The sequence below is a fragment of the Pelophylax lessonae genome, assembly GCF_965119305.1.
Source record: "Pelophylax lessonae genome assembly, chromosome: 4".
Taxonomy (NCBI): Eukaryota; Metazoa; Chordata; class Amphibia; order Anura; family Ranidae; genus Pelophylax; species Pelophylax lessonae.
Genome location: NC_138771.1, coordinates 220,399,677 through 220,424,793, shown reverse-complemented (window position 1 = coordinate 220,424,793; position 25,117 = coordinate 220,399,677). Strand labels below are relative to the sequence as shown.

Here is a 25,117-nt window from a genome sequence, read left to right as displayed (position 1 = left end):
TTTATAAACCCGTGCCGATTACTGCTGATGTTGTTGTCTTTAGCAAACTCTACGATATAGTCCCATATCATCCCCTCCAGAAGTTTACATACTATCGATGTCAGACTGACAGGCCTACAATTTCCCGGGATATGCCTCTGCCCTTTTTTCAATATCGGTATCACGTTAGCTTTCCTCCAATCCCCTGGTACATTTTCTGTCATAATACTGTCAGTAAAGATCAGGAACAGTGGTCTAGATATAATCTTACTGAGTTCTTTGAGTACTCTCGGATGTATGCCTTCCGGGCCTGGTGATTTGTTTGTGTTAATTTTATCCAGCCTTTCCCTGATTACACCCTCTTTTAGCCAAAGCGGCAAGACCTGTGTATTACTATTTACCATATAGTCGTGGGATTTCTCTACAAAAGGAATGTGATGGACCCATATGTCTCGCCACCCATTGGGGGCATGGTGTCCCCTCATACTTCCCCTCCTGGAGATACCCTCCAGCCTTACCTCGTATATTGCCTGTGGTTTATTCTTGGGCTTTGCATCCCTCTATATGGGGACACGACCCTCTGCATCCTGTTTCAGCTTCCATAGCGTGTTGGGGTGGATCTTTGGACTACCCTCTTTGACCTCAACACAGACGGTTAATGGATATGCCCCCCCTCAAAAGTTAGTACTCCTAAATTTTATATGTATGGTATTCAGGACCATGTCTAGCCTGATCGTTTTACCATGTTTGTTGTATTTTGTACTTGACTTTTTCTCAATAAAAATCAATGAAAGAAAAGAGTTAGAGGAAGACAGGTCTGCAAGTATTGGAGAAAGTTTAGAAACTGAAGAGAATAGAGAATGCGGACATTTTTTTTTAACAACTTTGTTGAAGAAACATGGAAGCTTGCTATTATTCATCATATGCGATGTGCTGTTCATACACTGCAACTTGCCATAAGAGATGGATTAAAAGATCGCCATGCAGCTACACTAATTGGCAAATTACGGCAAGTAACTGTTGCAGCCAGGGCCCCGAAAACAGATGCAATTTTGAAAAGATGTGCAGGAAAAGGAGTCATTTTGGATCAAACAACTCGCTGGGGAAGCACTTATTTAATGGTGAAGCGTTTGTCCATTTCTTCTTTGAAGTCTAAGTTCAAGCAATGAAAATCTTGCATTAACTGAAAGCCAGTGGACACAAACAAAAGAGCTGGAGAACATTCTTTCTCACCCCTTCACTGTCACCAAGAGGTTGCAATGTGATGATCTAACCCTGAGTAAGTTCTCTAGGAATGGAAGAGCCTGTTATATCGCCTGAACAAAAATGGAGGGTTAATAGCTGAGGGCATTGCATCTTCAATGATGAAAAGAGTCTTTTGCCGGAAAATGAAATCTTGTTAGTTGAAGAAGCCATCCTTGTTTATCCAGAGATCGTTAGTGATGTGGCCAGAATAGTTACTGCAATGCCACCCACCCAAGTCAGTGTTGAAAGATTAATACATATTAATACAGAGGAGTTGGAGTCAGAAGTACAAAAAACTGAGGAGTCGGAGTCGGGAGATTTATCTACCGACTCCAAAGCCCTGTTCCTGAGGAGTGCATACTGGCATAGATGTGGAATCATTATACATTTCAATTACACATAAAGCGGGCCCAATGGCTGAAACTTAGACATCTTCCTAGTTGGCCCTCATAATGAATTTCAATACATTGATGATGTGCTGCTGATGTGGAGTAGTACAGTTGCCCAGTTTGAATGGTTTATACATGAGCTTATCAATTACGGTAAAATCTCTCTTACATCTAAGGAGAGTTAGAAATCAGATTTTTGGATCTTAAGAAAAAAACAAAAAAAAAAAAACTGAAAAAATTGAAAATGTAGTGAAAACAACCTCATCCATGCCACCAGCTATCATCCTTGGCCACTCATTAGGGGTATCTGTACAGGTCAGTTCCTGCATGCGCACAGGAACTGTTCTGACATACAGAAAAACTATCATGAAAGTAAAATCCTCAAACATAAAATTTAGAGTCTGTGTTAGTCCAACCCAGTTCTTAGGAAAAGCAAAATCTCAGCTTTGTCAAGACAGGTCTGATATCTTGGCCAAAAATAAACATCAACCCAGTAACATAGCTGCAAGTCAAAACAAGAAGGAAACACTTGGGAGTGGTTACATGATATGGTGCCCTTTAGGCCAAATTAACATCCCTTTAGGAAAAGCACTGGCAAATTCTGACATTGCATGAAAACACTGAGGAAATACTAGGTCCTAAGCCATCACTTATTATAAAGAAAGGCACCAGCTTTAGCGAATATGCTAGTCCACAGTGAATACGTTCCCATCTCATCCCAAAATTCAACAATTAGACAACCACTCAATGTGATGTTTAACCACTTAAGGACCGGGCCTGTTTTTAACACTTGGTGTTTACAAGCTAAAATCAGTTTTTTTGCTAGAAAACAACTTGGAACCCCTAAATATTATATATTTTTTTTATAAGACACTAGAGAATAAAATGGAGATTGTTGCAATATTTTTTATCACACCGTATTTGTGCAGCGGTCTTCCAAACGCAATTTTTTTTTTTTTTTTTTTTTTTAAATTCACTATTTTTTTAGTTAAAAAAACAAAAAAACAGGAAAGTTATCCCAATTTTTTCCATAATGTGAAAGATAATGTTACACCAAGTAAATAGATACCCAACATGTCATGCTTCAAAATTGCGCACGCTCGCGGAATAGCGACAAACTTCAGTACTTAAAAAATCACCATAGGCAACATTTTAAAAATGTCTACAGGTTACCAGCTTAGAGTTACAGAGGAGATCTAGGGTTCAAATTATTGCTCTTGCTCCAATGATCGCGGCGATACCTCACATGTGTGGTTTGAACACTGTAAAGTCGAGTGAGGGCCATCTTGCCCTCACTTGATTTCCTGTCTAAGAGGATCCGGGGCCGGATTGTTTTCCCCGCTATAAGTGGGGAAAACGGCCGGGACGCGGCGGGAGGGGGGCTTGGCACCTCTTTCGCCGCCCCAGAGGGATGATCCCACGGCAAATCCGCCATTGGGACCACCCTTACCTGAAAGCCGACCGCCTGCAGTTTAAAGAAATACCGGGGTTACAGCAGCTATCTGCTGCCATAACACCGGTATTTATCTTTAAACTATAGTCGTTAGGCGGTCGTTAAGTGGTTAAATGTGGACACGTGCAAATATGTGCACAAGACGGAATGTTTTATGATCTTTTCTTAAATGCTCCACAAATGGGTGGCTACATGATACTTTGTCCCTGTACTAAAATTTAGGTAGGGAAAACAAAGGGAGTAGAGAAGGATAGAGGAGCATGTTTCTAGCCCAAGATGATGAGTCCTCCATAGCTATAGACTTTAAAGAATTCAATGGGTCTTTACTTCGAAAGCTGAGATTTAGTAGTATCTTCCAACTCATCACACCTAATAGACTGGGAGATGGAGATAAAATATTGCTCCAGAAAGCAGCAAAATGGAACTTTGATCTTAATTTAATGGCTTAAACGTGGTCTTAGTAAGAAGGAGCAATACGTTATTTTTGTCTATTACGAGGTGTACCAGGTGAAAAATATATTAAAATTAAGATCTTTTATTATTTTAAATAAATTTTTTCTTTTTTGTTGAAATTTCCCCTTATGCCCTCTTGTCAGCGGTTTGAGTTTTCCCCACCATCATGTTGTGTAGATCAAAAAAGCCTATCTTGCTATAGATCAGAAAACATATGTGGATGTCTAAAATTGTCACTTTAAAGTGGGCAGAGATCAATGGAGATTGAGATGATCGATATAGCCTAAAGCTAACCGCTTCCATATTTACGATCATTTACATCCTGGAGTTCCAGAGAGAAGGAACGAAACGCTTTGAGATCATTTGGCATGTTTCCCTGCCTTCCACATCCTTATTGTGTAGTCAGCATGAGCACCAGGCAGCCTGATGGGAGCTGAAAAGCTTACACATAGCAGCACTGAGACAAGGCAGACCAGAGAGATTGGGTCTCTAAGCTCTAAGAAGGGACCCTGCCCTACCTGCAAAGAGAATTTTCGGTGAGATCCTACCTTTCTGTGACGTCAGTCAGCTCAGCACATTACTCCATCCAGCAGTCATGTATTGATGGGCACAACTGATGTAGCAGCCCAACAGGTTTGCTTGTATTGATGCCCATCATTACCGTGTTTTGGTGTACAGCAGCAGATCTCTGTTTTCCCATACCAGCCCATTGTCGATGAGTTATACTCACTGCTGTACAGACATTGGGCTATTAGAGGCATTACTGGTTGCCTCGCTTCCATGTACAGGAGGAGTGCTTTGGAACAAATCATCTGTTGCACAAGGTATTGCTGCTGCTTATTACTGCTAAGTTTGTAGTACAAGTCAAATGGTGACTTTACTACAATTATCTGCCCACTACATTTAGTTGGAGGACATGATCTCTTGTGGCATCACAGACACTATACTCCTGATGATAACTCAATTTGTTGGAGCAGCATTCTACCTTTGCAGCTGCATTTATGATTGAAGTTTTCAGATCTCCACTGGGACAAAATGTATGCATTGTGCTTCTTTACTTACAAAAATGTGTACTGTTTTTCTATTTGCCATTGCCTGTTGTATATGCACATCATCACAGTACTATACAATGTATTTTATACATATAGCAAACATGTGCTTAGTTTGAGCATAAACATGTATGCTGTTCACTCCTGTTTCTTTTTTGAGGCAGTGCCATTATTGAAAACATACAATATTTGATCCATAGTTACAAATTTGGTCATTTGTCTTATGTTGACATGAAGAGACTTTTTTTGGTGGTGGTTCACTGTTTTTTTTGTTGTTTTGAGACTATTTATGAGAGGCAGGGGGAAGGGATTTGTGGGTTTAGTGGTTTGGGGAGGAGGGATGGGAGGCTTTCAGGCAATTGATGCTGGCAATTAGCTTTTTATGCGTGGGGCAACTCATTATGCACATCTTATATTTTTCTAAAAAAAAAAAAAAGATTTGGTAGCCAAAATTGGTGTTCCGTTCCCCACAGTTTCCTTTCCATTTAGTTTTAATATAGATCCCACAACTCTAAGAGATGAGGTCAATGGATGCAGCCTTACAGCATCCACAGCCAGTGGGATAAGGAAGCAATTGTATGCAGCCTTAAAGAGCCGACAGCCTTAAAGATTGCTGAAGAAACTGTATGACTACAGCTGCCAAAGATGAATAGCATTAGGAGGCCTCTGCATGCAGTTTGAGAGAGTCCAAGGCCTACTGAAAGAAGGAAGCCCATGTATACAGTTTTAAAGAACCCATAATTTACTGGTATAAGGAGTACATTAAAAGCAACCTCACAAACCACTTATCCAAGTTAGATGAAGAGGCACAAGCATGCTACTAATTGCATCAAATAAACAGCTTTAAATCGAGATTCTACCAAACCCCATTATAAAAGGCCCTCATGAAGGAAGCCAGACGTGGTGCTCTGAGAAAACATTCTGACTGTACATTCTGTATTTTGTGCCCTAAAACACTGGGGTGGCGTGGCAGCAGGGGCAGTATTCTAGTTTTAAACACAGAACTGCCTTATCCCCCACCTCTTCACTTCAAAACTACAGCTCAGTTCAGAAGTACACATGGTTTTGTGAGCTCCCATTTAGTTCTATTAAAGTCTCAGTAAACAGAAAGCATAAAGCCTTGACTATATACAAGTATGTACAATGAATTTGTCACTTTGTGTGAGTTTATAGATTCAAATTTAAAAAAGTGATATTGCAATGAAAATTAGGACACTTACCTCATAATAACTTCTGACAGCATTGATAAAAGCTTCATCTGCTGCTATTTGAGTGTCACCTTTAAGGAAAGCCTGGAATCTTTCTCTTATGGTCTGTAATTGCTGCCTATTGAGCTGCAAAAGAAAAACGAACAGCAAAAAATTAAAATACTTAAACTTCCCAAAAAGTAGACAGCACAAACATTCTGAACAGATTCGTTCAAAACACAGAAAAGATTACAATTAAAGTAGAACTGAAACTTATTTTTTTAGTTTTGTAGAGAGAGATTAAAACACCTATTAGGCTTTAAGCGCTGTCTGTGCTCCTGCTAGGGACCCAGTTTCCCTGCCAACTATTATCATCAAATAAAAAGTAAAAGAAAATCCCAAATTTTGGATGGATTCCAGAAAATTAATAGGGAGGAAATCTTCCATTTGGGACATGAGTTCTGGTAACAAGGGATTTCCTCTCACTTCCTGTTTTAGCTATCTGGGTCTGAGATTATAACCCTCCCTTGTTCTATTCAAAATTAACAATAATTAATTGGATTGTCCTCTGAAAAGTAAAAAAAAGGGGGAAAGGGTAAGGTTTCAAATGGGGACTCTAGTTCTACCCCAAGGGATTCCCCTAATTTGCAGAGATTTCTGCTCAACTTCTGTTTTGGCTGTAGGACGAAGTGAAGGGAAAACTCCCCAGTGGGACACAGATGGCAGATAAAAATGGACAGGGGTGATAACCCTCCCTTACTCTATCCAAAATGGAAAAAAAGGTTTTGCCTAAAGTTCGACTTAAAATGTGTGGATATCTGCATAAACTAAAAAAAAGACAAAAAAAACTACACAATCTGAATTTTTCATGTGCTTGTTCACACCTGCAGCAGCTTCTGCCACGTCTCTTTCAGAAAATGGTAAAGCAGCAGCTACTTCCCAAATGCTCATTATAAAAACAGTGGTAAATACCAGGCCATAATCATGAGCCAAGTGGTTGGCTTGCAGTTAAAGGATAGACACTCCATTTTAATAGTTCACATTTGAAGGTGGTAATCAGTGGTAACGAAACCGAATAATTAGCAGTAGTTCTAAAACAAGTAAGGTACCTACAGACATTTCAGCCAGAAAAGGAAATGAACCAAATTCCTTTGGGTACATGTAGACACATCAGCCAATTGCTACCTCATTGAAAGACCGGCCACAGGGGAATATTTCAGCTTAGCACCACTATTTCTCCTGCAATAAGACAGGCACCGAGGATGCCTAGCTGCACTTTCCCTTACCTTTTTAATAGTCATTAAAGTGACTTTGTGAAAACAAATATAAGAGCTGTGCTGCAACCTGCTCTACAAAATACAGGTTTGAGCTGTCATGTGTCAATCCTGGCTTCTGCTAAAAAGTTAGAAATTCCATGCTATAGGATTTTTCCAAGGTAGTGGAGCCTGGAACAGGACTGATAGCCCTAAAGGCTGCATCGTTAAAACAAAGTTAGAATTGGCAGATCAATGGCAATTATCAGCTTAGAACAATTCGAAAATATTAGGGGAAAAAAAACAAAACAAAAAACTTAAAATGTACTGTATATGATAGATATTATTATTGGTTAGAGTTAGTGAATATATCAGAGTTTTTAAAAGGTCACTTGAGGATTTAAAAGGCTGTTAAAGAACAATAGGTTGCCAATCAGCAAGCAGGGACCAGTTCAAGATTGCCTTTGCAAATCTTTAAAAGACAAAAACTGACCACAAGAGATTTATCTAAGGCAGCTGGGTGAACGAAGTACCATAAAATTTTAATTTTCTTATAATATAAAGTATGTCCTCACTAAGACACTGCAAAATTAAAAAAATTGTGCAATCTAGTGAAAGGCCTAAGCCTAAAGGTACAGTATGCTTCTCTTTCCAAAAAGCAAAGGTTGCTTTGAAGGCAACCAGTCAGACCCTAAAAGGTAACAAACCCAATGCTAAACTGAAGGCACCTTATAGTATTTTCTGTGTAGAAAAGGGGAATTTCTTTACCCCTAGCACACAGTGCTCAGGGTCTAGACACGCCAATCAGGGTTCCTCGAGCTGTGATTGATCCCCATTTTATAGTGAATGCATAGTTCCAGGGACATTGCTACTTGGAAGAGCCAGTTGCAGGAAACCAATTATCTTATTAGCTTCTCTAACCTTGGTATTCTGACCACCACTGTGAGAGGGCATTTTTTCTAATCAATAAACTAGTTTTAGCAAGGACTCACAAGACCTGAACTTTTTTTCCAAGGATTCCTCTAGGGTAAAAAGAGCCCACCAGTGCCGCCTATCAGTGCCCACCAATGCTGCATATCAGTGCTACCTATCAGTGCCCATTAGTGCTGCATATCAGTGCCGCCTATTGGGGACGCATATTAGTGCCACCCCATCAGTGCAGGAAAAAAAAAAAGTATTTACAAAATTTTATAACAAACAAAAAACGTTTTGGTTTTTTTTTCAAACTTTTCAGTATTTTTTTATTTGTTTAGCAAAAAAGAAAAAAACCTTGCGGTGGTTAAATACCCCCAAAAGAAAGCTCTATTTGTGGGGGAAAAAAAATGACAAATTTGGTTTAGGTATAGTGTTGCATGACCACGCAATTGTCATTCAAAATGCAACAGCGCTAAAAGCTATAAATTGGCCTGGGCGGGAAGGGGGAAAAAGTGCCAAGTATTGAAGTGGTTAAACGGGTGAAAAAAGTGAATATAGAGGTTTTCCTCCTGTTGTGACAAATATAAAAATCAGTAAATATAAAAATAAGAAAACCAAAAAAAAAAATCTATTTCATTAGTTGATGCACCCACAATGGTTTGGTCCTTAACAACCAATAGAAGTCAAGGGACAAAGTACATACTTGACCTCAAACTAAAGTAAAGCATTATTTTAACTGACAATTGTGTGGTCGTGCGACACTGTACCCTAATAAAATTGGTGTCCTTTTGTTCCCACAAATAGAGCTTTCTATTGGTGGTATTTGATCACCTGTGCGATTTTTATTTTTTTGCGCTCTGAACAAAAAAAAAAAAAAGTGACAATTCTAAAAAAAAAACCCACAATATTTTACACTTTGTTATACAACCTTCCCAAAAACAAAAAAAAAAGTTAAATAATTTTTCATCCTTTTAGGCCAATTTGTTTTCTGCTACATATTTTTGTTAAAAACAAAATCCCAATAGGCGTATTTTGATTGGTTTGGGCAAATCTATTGCATCTCACAAACTAGGGGAAAGATGTCATTTTTATTTTTTTTAACTAGTAATGGCGGCGATTTGCGATTTTTAGCGGGGCTGCGCCATTGCAGCGGACAGATCGGACCCCTAACTGACATTTTTTGACACTTTTGGGGGGGACCAGTGACATTACTAGTAATCAGTGCTAAAAATATGCACGGTTACCGTAATAATGACACTGGTAGGGAAGGGGTTAACCCAGGGGTGATCAAAGGGTTAAGTGTGAGCCTAGAGGAGTGTTTTCTAACTGTATGAGAGAGGTACTTCTGGAATCAACACCGAGAACTCTAATCCTATATAGGAGGATCACAGGCTCTCTGTTTTCATTTCAGAGACAACAGTCTGCTGTGTTTACAGCAGACCGTCATTCTCTCTCAGCGGGGAGCGTTCACTGCCGCCAGTTCTGTAGATCGGCTTCCCCTCTTCCTAATGGGGCTGGGCACGCATGCTCTCAGGAGTGGTACCGCGAACCACCATACAGGTACAGCGGTTCGTGCAGCTGACCCAGCCTGCGGCAGTATATCTGCAGCGGGCAGTTGGCAAGCGGTTAAAATCAATGGGATGCAGTTTTGCATTGAGGTCAATGGGATGTAGCATGCCATTAGCAGATTTTTCTTTTTTCTCTCTATTGGCAAAACGCCGATAACCCTATTTATGACCATTCATTTTCGGCAGCCGATATATTGGTGCATCCCTAGTAAATAGCATAAAAACTTTTTTTAGTTCATATTACAAAAATATACCTATACAAAGAAAACCCCCTTTAAAAAAACAAACAACCCTGAGGCCCCATTCACACCTGAGTGTAGCAGAAAACTGTAAATTTTTGTAAATTCTTACCGTAAAATTCCTTTCTCTGAGTCCTCCCGACAGTCGCCGCCCCTCATAAGTCATCACTATTGGGGTATTGACTTCCGCTCCGCAGGAGTAGCTAGGCATAAGACTTGGTTAAAAGAACAAAAGCATTTAGCATAGACACACCCATGGGGGCTGTCCCACTGGTCAATACCCCCCTGCAGTAATCCCTCCCAACTCAGTTTGGTAGAATAGCAGTAGGTGTACAAGAAAAAACCCCAAAAGAGGGATGGGGGCGGCGACTGTCGGAGGACTCAGAGAAAGGAATTTTACAAAAATTCAGTTTTCTCTTACGTCCTCTGACAGTCGCCACCCCTCATAAGTCATCACTATTGGGACATCCCAAAGCAGTGTAGGACATGAGAGGTGGGAGACGCAACCGCAGAAAAGGCAACGCAGTACCCACATCAGAGAAAGGAACCTTAAAACGCACAGTAAGAGAACCTTCTGGGCAACAGAAAAAGCTCAACAGGAGCAACAACCCAGGAAAACAAATTACCCAGGGGATAAACACCCCAACAGCCAGGGACCCACAAAAAAACAAAGGGTCCCCTATGGCACTGCCGCACTGAGAACTTTGCGGCCAAAGGAGGCATCAGCTGATCCCAGAACATCAATCTAATAGAATTTGGAAAAGGTGTGCACCGACGACCAAGTCGCAGCCTTGCACACCTGGGTCACCGAGGCCTGATGCCGGTAGGCCCAGGACGTACTCATTGATCTGGTAGAGTGCGCCTTAACAGGGAAGGGCGGAACCCGTTCCTTCAAAGCATAGGCCGGGACAATCATCTGTCTGATCCATTTGGCAATGGTCACCGCAGACGCAGCCATGCCCTTCCGAGGTCCTTCAGGAAGGACAAAGAGGGAATCAGATTTCCGAAAAGATTCAGTGGACGACAGGTAAACCCTGATCGCCCTGACAACATCCAAGAAATGTAACACAACCTCCTTAGGATGCTTAGGCTTCGCACAGAGCGAAGGCAAAACAATGTCCTCATTAAGGTGAAAGTCTGACACCACCTTAGGGAGAAATGACGAATTAGGTCGCAAGCAAAAACAAGGGGAGAAGCCGCTCAGGTGCAAGTTCCAAGCATGTAGAAATCCAAAAAGAGAGAGACCGCACTCAAAGATGTAAAATGAAAATCAATCGAACTCCTTTATTCTCCATAAATACAGCAGACAGACAGTGCAATACACGGACAGACGTGTCGGGTTGACGCGTTTCACGATAAAAATCGCTTAATCATAACCACACAACATTGTGGTTATGATTAAGCGATTATCGTGAAACGCGTCAACCCGACACGTCTGTCCGTGTATTGCACTGTCTGTCTGCTGTATTTATGGAGAATAAAGGAGTTCGATTGATTTTCATTTTACATCTTTGAGTGCGGTCTCTCTCTTTTTCAATTAGGTCGCAAGACCACCTTATCTTTATGAACCACCAGGTAAGGAGAGCGGCAAGACAACGCCGCCAACTCAGACACTCTGCGAGCCGAAGTGATCGCCACTAAAAAGGCAACCTTCTTAGACAGCAGAGGTAACGATATCTCCCAGATGTTTTCAAAGGGAGAACGCTGTAAAGCGGACAGAACCAAGTTCAAGTCCCATGGAGATAAAGGCTCCCTCCGGGGAGGGGCCAAATGTCGCACACCTTAAATGAAGGTGCGAATTAAGGAATGAGATGCCACAGGGCGTTGAAAGAACAGCCAGTGCAGATACCTGGCCCTTTATTGTGGCCAGCGCTAGTCCACACCAGTCTGGAGGAAAGCCCACACTGTCGTCACAGAGTATGAGCGAGGAGAAAACCCCCTGGACTCACACCAGACAAAATAAGCTTTCCAGGTACGGTAAATCTTACCAGACGAGGCTTTTCTAGCCTTGATCAAAGTAGGGATGACCTCTGAGGAGAGACCCCGGTCTCTCAGGACCTGGCTTTCAACAGCCAGGCCGTTAAAGCCAGCGACTGTAAAGCAGGATGGAAGATCAGTCCCTGAGACAGTAGATCTTCTCGCATTGGCAGTCGCCAAGGAGGCTCGACTGCCAGGTGAACAATGTCCGCGTACCAGGACCGGCGTGGCCAGTCCGGTGCCACTAGAATCACCCAGTTCGGTTCAGAGGACAGCCTGCGAAGGAACCTGTATAACAGCTGAATCGGAGGAAAGGCATACATCAGACGATACTGATGCCAAGGGGCCACCAGCGCATCCGAGGCGTCCGCCCAAGGATCGTGCGTTCTTGCCACGAAACTTTCCACCTTGTGGTTTAGCCGAGACGAAAACAGATCCACGTCTGGGAATCCCCATTTCGCACACAGCATTTCGAAGATCTCCGGGTGTAGGGACCATTCCCCCTGATCCAGGGTCTGGCGGCTCAGATAATCTGCCTGCCAATTCTCCACACCCGGAATGTGCACTGCCGAAATCGCTGGGACATGAGTCTCGGCCCAAAACAGAATGTCAGTCACCTTCCGGGCTGCCCGGGCACTCCTGGTGCCCCCTTGGTGGTTGATGTAAGCCACCGCGGTAGCATTGTCCGTCTGTACCCGTACAGGACGGCCCCGAAGCCGATCTGACCGCTGGAAGAGACAGAGCTCTTAACTCCAATACGTTGATCGGAAGGGAGGATTACTCCTCCGACCAAGTGCCCTGGGCAGACAGATTGCCCAGGACTCCACCCCAGCCCGACAGGCTGGCATCCGTGGTAATCACTGTCCAAAATAACGGATGGAAGGATTTTCCTTCCGACACCGCCGGGGACTGAAACCACCACAGAAGATCCATTCTGGTCCAGCGACTCAACGAGACACTCAGATCCAAGGACTGCGGCAGTCTGTCCCACCTGGCCAGGATCTCCACTTGGAGAGACCGAGCGTGAAACTGAGCAAAGGGTATCGCCTCAAAGGCCGATACCATCAACCCCAGGCACCGCATAGTTCCTGAGCAACGAGGATTCGTTGTCCCTGAGGGACCTGATCTCATTCTGAAGGATCCAGAGCTTGTCCTCCGGCAGAAACACTTGCTTGAGCAGAGTCCCAGAATCATACCCAGATAGGAAAGACGAACGCAAGGAGACGTAGACTTCTGAATGTTGATGGTCCAACCGAACTCCTGGAGCGTCTGTACTGTAGTCGACAGATCGCACAGCAGGCTCTGACTGGCACTTGATCTTAACAGGAGATCGTCCAGATATCCCAAGACCGCAATGCCCTGTGCCCTCAACAGGGCCAGAACAGGCACCAGCACTTTGGTAAAGACCCTTGGAGCCGAAGCGAGACCGAAAGGTAACGCCACAAACTAAAAGTGGTCCTCCGCAATGGCAAACCAGAGGTACCTCTGATGACCCTCGAAAATGGGGATGTGCAGGTACGCATCCTTCAGGTCGCTAGAGGCCAGGAATTCCCCTGGACTCAGGGAGGCCACCACTGAGTGGAGGGATTCCATGCGGAACTTCCGAACGCGCACGAAGCGATTCAGAGCTTTCAAGTCCAGAATAGGACGCACCTTGCCCTCCTTTCTGGGCACAGTGAACATATTGGAGTAAAACCCCCAAAACCTGTCCAGATGAGGCACCGGGACAATCACCCCCTGGGCAAGGATGCAGGTCCTGTAGACGATGCAGGTCCTGTAGACGCCCTGGGGTCAAATGAAGATTTGAGGGAAAGAATTTGTCCGCCGGCCGTGAAAGGAATTCGATCTTGTATCCTGATTGAATGATTTCCTGAACCCACCTTTCCGGAATATGGAGCAGCCAAGGTTGGAGGAAACTGCGCAAACGTCCCCCCTGCCCTTCAGGCCGAGGCGGAGTGAGCCGCCGTACCGGCATGGCCAGACTTTTGTTTGCCCGCCCAGGGCTTCTTCTGGCCACCTTGGCCCTTGAAAGGTTTGCCCTTGTTTTGAGGCTTAAAGGCACGAAAGGACCCCTGAGAGGGTCTAAAGGCGGGACCCCGCTTCACGCGAAAAGACTTGTTCTTCGGATTCTGGGGCAGCAGAGTGCTTTTGCCCCCAGTGACTCCTTTCACCAAAGTATCCAAAGCTTCGGCAAAAAGGCGAGACCCGGCATAAGGAAAGTCAGCCACCGTTTTATGCGACGTCTGGTCAGCCGACCAGCTCTTCAGCCAGACCAGTTGATGGTTAAGCACCGCGACACTAGACAGGCGTGCAGCCAAAAGGGGCCTCATTCAAGGCCGCATCGCACAAAAACGTGACCCCTTGATGAATTTGGTCCACCATTGCCAGCGTAGCAGGTGGGGCAGAATCAGACACTAGTGTGCGTCTAAGCACCTTAGTCCAGTCTGCCACCGCCTGAGCCACCATGACAGAAGTGAAAATAGGTTTGAACATGGAACCCACCACCGTGTAGGCATGGCGGGCCAGAGACTCCAACCTCCTGTCCGTAGGATCCCGGAACACCGGGGTATCTTCAGTGGGAACCAAGGTAGCCTTGTTTAACACGGCCACAGCGTGATCCACCTGGGGAGCCACACACCAGCGCGCATCCGTAGAGGGCGCAAAGCAGTTTAAACCGACTAGGCACAGTGAAAGGGCATTTTAAACTGCGCCATTGTTCATTCACTGTGTGATGAAACTCAGCGGAACAGGGAAAAACCTACACCGACTTGCGGGTCCTATGTGTCCCAAATGACAATGCCCGGAGGAGTGGGCTCATCCTCCAAATGTAGTGTTTCTTTCACAGAAGAAATCAATGCATCCATATTTGCGCGTTCAGGCGACCCCGGGGGAGATTCATCCACCCCCTCCACCTCCGCCTCCCCCACAGACCCCAGAGGGTCCAGGAACGAACGAGACCCTGAAAAGGGCACGCCAGCCACAGCAGCCACATCACCATCTGAATCAGAGGAGAAAGATAATCTAGGTCTTTTTATAGCAGCTCGTTCAGCCATCAGCACCTCCATTTTTGACACCAAAGACGCCACCACAGCGGCCAAATTAGGTATAACGGGGGGTTCAGCAGAACTGGTGTCCCCCACCAAGGCTGGGGGGAATTTGCTGTCCTGAGAATCCATTGCAAAAACAATGAGTAAAAGTACTGGCCCCTTAAAAGCGATGCGGATAGCGCAGTCCACCGCTATAAGCACTGTGTACACAGACCCCCAAAAAGGGACAAAACTGAGCCAGGAAGGACAAAACAGAGAGATATGGAAGAGACAGTCTGCAGAGGCCCACAGAGTGTTACCACACCGATCGCTGCTCCAGAGGAAAAGGAAGTGAGGTCACCAGAGGCTGAACTATATGCTGCAAGGCTAAGGGAAAATGGCTGCCCATAGGAATGAATGGGAGGCTTCTGCAAGATGGCCGCCGACATGTGCTCGGAACGATCGTTCTGCCACACACAAGATGGCGCCGGATGGCGCCAAAACCACTACATAGCAAGCTATTGTAAAAGCCCACAGCGAAGCCAGACATGCTGCCCACCCCCAAAATGGCGGACCGCGCGGTTTTTAGCCGCAGCGGTCGCCTCACACACAGTCTGCACCTCCCAAACACTCAAAGTGACACAGGAGAGGGGCCCCCACACCACACCGTCCTGTCTGCAGACAGGTGCCGTCCTGTCTGCAATAGGATGCCCCCCCCTCTCTGACATCTGCTTTCTAGTGGGTCTGGAAAGGCTCGGGAGAAGATGAAAGAATGCCCCATAGTGTAGTATTTAAAATATTTATTTAAAAAATGCAGTAGACTTAAAGTTCAATGTTCACTTATCAGCAGGATTGCTTTTGCGGGTCGCCTTGGCGTTCCCCAGCCAAAATCCAATAAACCGGAAGTGATGTAGGTGTAAGATTCTGGTACCTCTGGTACCCTTAATTTATTTCCTTCCAAATATGCGTCCCACCTTTCTTACTAGGTGGTACGCATACACCTTTAAGACAGATGATGTCATCGCTGAGCGCCGCAGAGCGGCTATTTCAACCGCCGGCGTTCTCACTCACATCGTTCGTTCAACCTGCCTTGTGTATCCACATGCTTTCAAGCCTGTCTTGCTGTCGGAACCTCCAGCTGGTAGCTTCTACCTGGAGCAGACCGGAACCTCGCTACTGATCCCTGTATCTCGCTACCGGATCTTCCCCTCTCTACTGGACCCCTCTACTACTAACATTTACTAGTGATAAGTACCCCACAGGGGAATCCTCCATAACCTACTTACACTATCTATCATCTGCACTGTTGCATAGATTGCTAGCTCTTCAGTCTACTACCATCTACTATCTGCACTGTTACATAGATTGCTAGCTCTTGAGTCTACTACCATCTGCACTGTTACATAGATTGCTAGCTCTTGAGTCTACTACCATCTATCCTTGCACTGGGTTAGTCTATCCTGTAATTGTCATCTGCTGTCCTTACCACCTGTTACCATACTCGATTACTAACCTATCTGCACTCTACCTAATACCATCTAGTACTCTCCTGAACAAACCTATCAAGTACTTATTATCTCTATCACTGTTAACACCTGTCCCTTCAGCACATCACCTTCATACTGTCATATACATTCTACCACTCCAGGAACATCTTATTGAGTGTGTATATATCTGTATGTTGAAGCTGACAGGTCCACAGTGATGAGTCTGGAGAGTTGGATCTGGTTATTCAACACATCTCTACATGACTACTGAGTGGAGATTTTGCAGCTGCATATCCAGCCTACTACAAAAACACAGGAGCGTTACAGTAGGACGCTAATCTCCGCCCTACACGTTTCGTCACTACGTCGTCACCTGGGCCGCTCCAGAGGACGTTGGTTCTTGGTCACCTCTCTAAGGCCCCAATAGCTTAGTTTGGCGGGGCAGCCCCCTCTAGGAAGAGTCCTGTTGGTTCTAAACTTCTTCCATTTACGGATGATGAAGACCACTGTATTCATTGGGACCTTCAATGCTGCATACATTTTTCTGTACCCTTCCCCAAATCTGTGCCTCAAAGGTCTACAGAAAATTCCTTGGACTTCATGACTTGGTTTGTGCTCTGGCATGCACTAGTAACCGTGGGACCTTATATAGACAAGTGTGTGCCTTTCCAAATCCTATCCAATCAATTAAAATTTACCACAGGCAGACTAATCAAGTTGTAGAAGCATCTCAAGAATGATTTGTGGAAACAGGATGCACCTGAGTTCAATTTTGACTGTCATGGCAAAGGCTGTGAATACTTATGTACATGTGATTTTTTTATTGTTTTTAAAGATTTTAAACTTTTTTTACAATATTGGGTATCATTTGTAGAATTTTGAGTAAAATAATGAATTTACTCAATTTTGGAACAAGGCTATAACAATGTGGAAAAATTTAAGCGCTGTAAATACTTTCCGGATACACTGTATAAACAAATTCATAGATAACTTAACGCCATAGGAATCTGATCGTTCTGTCTACTAGTATGAATAACCAAATGGAGGACTATGTTAAAATGTAAACTATGGTTGACAGGAGCATAAATGAGCCACATTGCTTTAGTGTCATTTCTCCCTGGCACATGTTTTCACATACCAAAAGTGAAAGCAGCCCTACAAGGCAACAAAACTTAAAGGTAAAAGCATGTGCACGATTATTCACCTGGAGCAGTTCCAACATATAAAAAAAACATAATATGTAGGCATATCTATATCACATAATAGGGCATATCATAGCATGAAATATCAGATTGAATGGTATGCCCAAATGTTTCGCTCACACGGATAGCAGTCAAATCCATTACTTAGCTGCAAGCTGGAACATCTGCCCTTCCATATTTAATCAATGGCCAGGAAAGTAAGTGTGTGAGGGAAAATCCCAATATCCACATTGCCAATGTGGCTAAGTTTGCCTTTCTAAAAGAAATAAATGATGCACATTTTTTTTGCATGCAACAAAAAAAAAAACGTGCATATTTTATTTTTCGATTTTATTTTTCAATTTAATTTATTTACTGATTTATCTACAGAACCCTATGAATGAATGATGTGGCCGTGTGGAAGAGCCCTGAATGGCTACACACTTCAAATTGTGACAGCGGGTGCTAGGAGAAGATCCCCAGATAAGTCAACAGACAGGGACACCCATGTAGTCAGTTTGAATAGACAGAATATGATAAAAAAGTCATTAGAAAACCCTTCCTACTTGCACCTTATTTTATTCTGCATAAGATACATACTGATTACATAGTTTCATGGGGTCATTTGTTTCCCTGTGCACACAGCCTATACAGTAGTTTAATAAATCTTCACATTCCTTCAGAAGTTTCTGTTTGTGCTCAAACATGTAGCATTGTACTGCATAGGTTAATGCTTGATCTCAGAGTGCAAAAACTGACACTTCCTGTGAAGAAACTATATCCCACAATCCCTAGGTCTGTCTAACATTAGTACAGGTGAGTGCTAATCAGATCTGACACAGACCTTGTTCTGCCTCCCCCGTCTAAGCACTGAAAGTGTGATCTATGCAACTGATCAAGTTGTGGCGAGTTAGCTGTAACTTACAGCCTCAATAGAGTTGGCAGACAGTAACTCGATCCAAACATCTTGCAGACTGTAGAATGCTTTAATCAAAAACTTGTGCAGATCTTGAACACCAGATAGGTCAGAAAAATTACATCTCTAGCTCCAGCAACATACATGTGTTCAGAATAGAAACCACTATAGGTACACTGGAGAAGGGTGCAGCTAACTATACGCAGCATCTTCTAGGTACAGAGTGAGGTAGGGGCCGAAATAATAAAAGCAAAGAAACAGTGCATGTTATATTGCCATCCAAGCAAATTCTAAAGTTTAGCCAAAGTAAAAACGCAAAGAAAAAAAAAAGCAAAGTATTTTCATACATTTGTCTTTTGTTAGAATAGAGAACCTTTATAAATATAAATGGAGTAAAAATAATGAGTAAAAGTATGTCTTTATCCACCTACTGGCTTGTTGACTTTTTGTGGGGAACTTGGGTAATTTTTTTTTTTAGACATTTTGCCAAGCAATTCTGAAGAATCCAGAATGCATGCTAGTTGAAAAAGACTGGCCTAGACTGTGCAGCAAGGTTTAAGATCATCTGGATAAGCATTCCACTTAAAAGGGAAACTTATGATAGAAACAGTATGGTACTTACTCTGCATATTAATTATCTTCGAATTACAAAGGGTGAAATACACTCTATATCATCCAAATATAAAAATAAGTCAACAGACAGGGACACCCATGTAGTCCAGTCTGACTATACAATTAGGATTACAGGTATTATTGTGTTTTTGTTCTGCACAAGATGCATGTTGATTATGTAGTTTTCTGGTGTCATCTGTGCACATACCTATAGTAGAGTAAATCTTCACATTCCTGTGTCAGCTTTGGCTGTACATCACCTTTAACTAGGGATGCACCGAAATTTCGGCCATAATGGGTTAACATTGCCGAAAATAAATATGGCCGCCGAGGGGAAAGAGGAGGGCGCAGCACAGCGCAGGGCAGATTTTAAAAGTCCCGCCTCTGGCCGGCCGTCCGCCTCTCAATGACGTCCCTACTACGATCTGTGCATTATGAATGGACATACCAGGCGGGGGGGCGGGGCGAGCGCCCGCTATAGAGAGAACTAATGTGATCCATCCCTGTCAGCTCAGCACGACTATGTGTGAATGAGAACAGAACTGACCTGACACCGGGCGGGGGGCGGGCGGAGCGGCCGCTATTAGCTGTAACTATGTGAGAGCTTCACTTCCTTGTCAGCGGAGATACATGCCTGTCAGGGAAGTGAAGCTCTCACATAGTTACAGCTAATAGCGGCCGCTCCGCCCGCCCCCCCGCCCGGTGTCAGGTCAGTTCTGTTCTCATTCACACATAGTTGTGCTGAGCTGACAGGGATTGATCACATTAGTTCTCTCTATAGCGGCCGCTATACATACTATTTAACAGTATGTATAAAGGCATTTTAATCATGGAATACGGAAGCTTCATAAGCAAACAATGACTGCAATACAGGGTGCACTTGGTCCTGACCATAAAACAACCATTAAGCGGAAATTAGACCAAAAAGACACCAAGAAGAATTTTCCCATACCATTGCAAATCACTAACCATATTTAGCAGATGGCATTCTTTGACTTTCTATAAACAAACGTATATCTAGTTTTCGAAAACCTGGTTAAAGTGGACATAAACCAAATTACTTTTTTTATCTATTGGTATGGGTCTTACAGAAGCAGCAAACAGTTTCGGGAAACCAGTAATGGACTCCGGACACAGACTTCAGGAAAACAAACCTTTTATTGGCTAGCGAAGGGGACTTAGTAGGACTCGTGTCATGGTGTAGGGCATGTACATCATATATATCAGCAATTGCGTCACATATGCATATTTCATATGCATAATATACTTTTTCTTATACATTTTAAAAAGCAAAGGACATTTGTGGTTTCACACTCATGTCTTGTCTCTCTAACTTATTTTGATACCCGCTGCTTAAGCATCAAGTACATTGATCCACAGGAAGAGAGGTGTCTTCGTTGCAGACAGCTGGTGGGAACGTCGGAATGTCAAAACTCTGTTGGGACTTCACTAGTAAAAACATTGTTAGAAGCAACCATATTGTTACCTGCAGCCATTTTGTAAAAACAGTTTTTGTGTTTTGGGCGCTGCCACATTACCACACTGTCAACTTGGACAAGGCAAGTGGATGATTTGCTGTATTCATGGCAGACACACACCTGCTGTGTTGCTTATGTCCCTGAAGTAAGGATCTATAATAATTTTTCATTTACAAAGAACTTGGTAAATTAGTTGTTATGCCTTTAATGGATGTGCTAGTGTAATATAAAAAAAAAAAAATCTTCCAGCTACATAGTGAGCTTTCTGTGGGTAGTAAATGCTCTGCCTGCATATGTGTTTGTGTCAGATAGGTGAAAGACATTTTAAACTCTGTATATAATAGACATGTATTATATTGTGTATGCTTGTCTACTGCAGCCAACATCCTTGGCATTATACTATCTCTTCTACCACATACTCCTATTCCTTATACCCTGATAAGAAGCAATCCCACCTAGGTGTTGCTTAGAATTGTAATATTAACGTGATAGCAACATAAGCATGGTTATATCAAAAGAAAAAAAAATAACATAAGTGCCAAAAAAAAAAAAAAAAAAAAAAACAACCTTTTTGGAAAGATGCTGGTTGTATTTGTGTGTCTGTTCCCTATTGCAGGAGCCATTATTAAATTTGGAACCATTGATCAATATTAGTATAGGAGTTCCCTTATTTGTAAAATTTCCAGGACAGATCTAATGGCTTGTTCACACCATATGTGCATAAAAACTGATAGGAAAACTGTGCAGATGTCACTCATTCATGTTTTAGTGCCCTGTTCACACCACAGTGTTGATGTCACACCAGTTTGTTTCCGTGCAGAAAACTGCATACACATTGCAGAATCTGCATGTGATACCAGCGTGGAGGTGTGAACAGGGCACATCAAGAACACCAGAAAAAACACACTTCTCTGCACATGGTGTGAGCACGGCCTAATTACTGTGTAGCTGTACCTGCACTAGCAGGTACCCAGGGATTGTGGGATTTGTAGTTTCCTCCCAGGAAGTTTCCTTTCTTACACTGTACAGACAGAGGTCATGCATTTATCTGTGCAGTGTCATGCCAAATATCTCATGTTTCACAAACAAGACTGCTCATGCTCACATAGTGTAAATCTTCACATTTCCTACTATGGGGGCAACAAATTACACCCTGGAATCACATGATTAACCACCATAATACTTGGCACTTTGACCCCCTTCCTTCCCAGGCCAATTCTCTTCTCTTACAATCTGAATGACAATTACGCAGTCATGCAACACTATACCCAAATGAAAATGTTTTCATTTTTTTTCCACACAAATGGGGCTTGTAACGGAACAGGGCACCCTGGACCAGGTACCTCCGTTGACAGATGCTCCTAGTGCTTCCCGAGGGGCTCCAAGCACTCCACCAGACACCGTAAGCCCTTCAGACTCCACAAACCGCCGCAGCTTGGTTAAGGTCTTGGCATCTCCTACCCACCCTGGACCTATGACAAGGCTCCAGGTTCCTGTGGGTGAACCTCCTTTCTCCAGAGAGTGCAGCAGAACAAGCTCTTACACAAGCTCTTACAAGAGCTCAGTGATTATCCAAGGGAGTATGGAGGACATAGCAATCCCTTGTAGCATATCCCCCAATAAGAGACAGAACTCTAGATTGAGGTTGAATGAACTCAGCACAACTTTATTGAACACGACTTATATACAGTTTTCACCCACAAAGTTACCACCCAGATGGACCTTGTTGAAGACTGAACATAATATTCACCATCCAATAGGAAAAGAGTTTTACACTCTCATACAGTGTACAAAATATACAATGTTGGACAATCCCCCCTCCCCCTTAGCATCCAATCCACATTCCTATAAGTTTCTCTTAAGGCAGACAGACAGAACAATGGGAGGTCATTAACACGTAACAATGCAAAAGAGCAATCCACATTCCCTCCCAATACACAACAAAAGGAATACCTGTCTGACATTGAAAGCTATGTAATATACCCAGCATTTAGGAATTACAGATTTCATGGCAAATGGGAATAAATCTTAATATTCATATATGGAGATATTGCTGGCAAATATGGAGCAATCCAAACCATTACTTATCTGTCTTTAAATTCCAGTGACGGTGAATACGGTCACAGGGCTCTCTTTTGGTGGCATTTATTCACCACTGGAGTATTTATTTTTTTGCGCTACAAATGAAAACCTACCGAAAACGTTGAAGAAAAATGTGTTTCTTATACAATTTTAAAATAAGTAATTTCTCTTCATAAAAAATTTGACCAACATTTATACTGCTACATTTCTTTGGTAAAAGTAACCCAAATCAGGGTATATTATTTGGTCTGTATGAAAGGGCTCTTTCACACGGTCCGCCTCCTTAGGCTCCTCCGTGCTGCTCAGCAGGGGATCATAAACACAGATCCCCGCTGAGTAGGAAGGTGACATCTCCCTCTCCACTCTGTGCGGAGAGGGAGATGTCAGAGCCCCATGCATCTCTATGGGGGAATCGGATGAGAGCAGACCGCCTGTCCGCTCTCATCCGATCCGATCCCCTGGACAGATGGAAAATAGGATTTCCATCTGTCCGGATTTCACGGACAGGATCGGATGCAGATGGCAGCGGGTGTCAGCGGGCATGTCTCCTCTGACATCCGCTGCCCCATAGGGAAGCATGGAGGATCCGATCAGATCTGCCTAAAAAACGGACAGGCGGATCTGATCGGAGCGCTCCTGTGAAAGAACCCTTAAGAGTCTAGAAGCTATGGTACCAATCAATGAAAATTGATCACACCTGATGTACTGACGGCCTATCTCATTTGAGGCCCTAACATGTCAAGGCAGTACAAATACCCCCCAAATTACCCCTTTTTGGGAAGTAGACAGTCCAGGGTATATAGTACTCATCATGTATTTTTTACCAAAAGTTCATAAGGACCCACTGAACCCACCCGGGCGACCAATTATTAGTGGCATAAATTCGGGTGGGAAAATATATTGATTTCTTTTTGCAGCCCCTGGTAGTAAAAACCCCCTCGTTTTTGAGGGAATCTATGCAAGTTATCAATATACTTAAGGATATAGAATGGAAAGACAGCTATATTTTAGTCACTGCGGACTTTTCGTCCTTATATACGGTGATCTCGCACCAGCATGGCAGGGAGGCTGTTGAACATTTTTTGGGACAGAGTTCGATATTGAATTTTCAGAGTCAGTTCATCCTTTCTTTGTTGGATTATGCCATGGTCCACAACTATTTCTGGTTTGGGGGAACCTATTCTAGACAGAATAGAGGTGTGGCCATGGGCGCTAAATTTGCGCCGAGCATGGCCAACTTGTTTATGGCCAAATGGGAGGAGGATGTCATCGATAATGTACCAAGGCCAGAGATTGTGCTCTGGCGGAGGTATATTGATGACGACATCCTCCTTTGGGATGGCGACTCTGATGCCCTGGATGTCTTCATGTCCATGCTGAATGATAACGATAGAGGCATCAGACTGCAGCATTAGAGTAGTAGGACTGAGATCCACTTTTTGGATCTAAGGATCCAAGTGGTTGGTGGTGTCCTGGAAACCTCTACATTCTTTAAGGAGACTGACAGGAACGGATTTATTGATACATCTAGCTGCCACCATGTGGCTTGGCTCAAATCCGTTCCTGTCAGTCAATTCCTTAGGTTGAAAAGGACCTGTACGAGGAGATCTGATTTCTTGCGTGAAGCTACTTCTCTAAAATCCAAATTCCTGGAGAAAGGATATGGAGAAGAGGAGTTGGAGAGAGCCTTAATGCAAGCGGACCAACGTGACAGGAATGATCTTTTGCAACCTAGAGTACGGGAGGGGAAGGATGCCTTTCAGCATGCGTTTTTCTCCTCGTACTCCATACATTTTTCTGTAAAGAAAATTATTCTGAGGCATTGGCACATCTTAAAGAGTGATAATCTTTTGAGCCCTCTGTTGCCTGAGGCACCCACTGTCATCTTCAGGGGTGTGCCCCCTCTGAGGTTACAGGTGGCTCCCAACATAGTGGACCCCCCGAAAACTCTCTCCTTTTTCCAACAAAGAGGGGGTTTCCACCCATGTAGAAGGTGTGCTATTTGTAAGATAAATGCCAACAAAGAAAGAAGGGTTGAATCCTTTTTTTTTAATAACACCCATCAGGACTACAAAATTAAGCCGTTTATTTCATGCACTACACGGTATGTCGTTTATCTCATACGTTGCCCTTGTGGCTTCGAATACGTTGGCCGTACTATACGTATGTTACATGTGCGGCTGAAGGAACATGTGGCAAATATAGCAAAGGGTTTTCCAAAGCATAGTGTCTCATGGCATTATGACCTCAGTCATCAAAGGGATCCCAGTGGTACCATTTTCCTGGGAATTGACCAATTCTCAGGAGACTGGAGGGGGGAGTAACATGACAAGAGGAGTATCCCAGCTTGAGACAAGTTGGATATACCACTTAAAATCTTATGCCCCTCATGGGTTAAATATCGAGTGGGATCTTAATTCTTTTATAAACAATTCATGATTGATTTGAGACTAGCGGTCTGTTGTGGTCATTTAAACCAATAGTCTGCCACTACGGTCACCATTTTAAATATATGAGGCTATATTGTCAATATTTAGATTGCATTTTAACATGTTCTTAACATTATGTTTTTTAATTTTTATATTGAATGATTTTTATGTCATATTTCTGTTTTTATGTGATGTGTTT

The 25,117-nt window shown here is 43.3% G+C and overlaps 1 protein-coding gene across 4 annotated transcripts in view; it reads right to left on the bottom strand.

Moving 5' to 3' along the window:
* The window catches only part of CADPS2 (calcium dependent secretion activator 2), a 1,183,693-nt gene that overhangs the window by 1,083,926 nt on the left and 74,650 nt on the right, over window positions 1-25,117 (bottom strand). For all 4 annotated transcript variants that reach the window (XM_082254958.1, XM_082254959.1, XM_082254960.1 and 1 more), the window contains exon 2: window positions 5,789-5,902. In XM_082254958.1, the coding sequence (XP_082111084.1) occupies window positions 5,789-5,902 (114 nt within the window). The remainder of the gene's footprint in view (window positions 1-5,788; window positions 5,903-25,117) is intronic.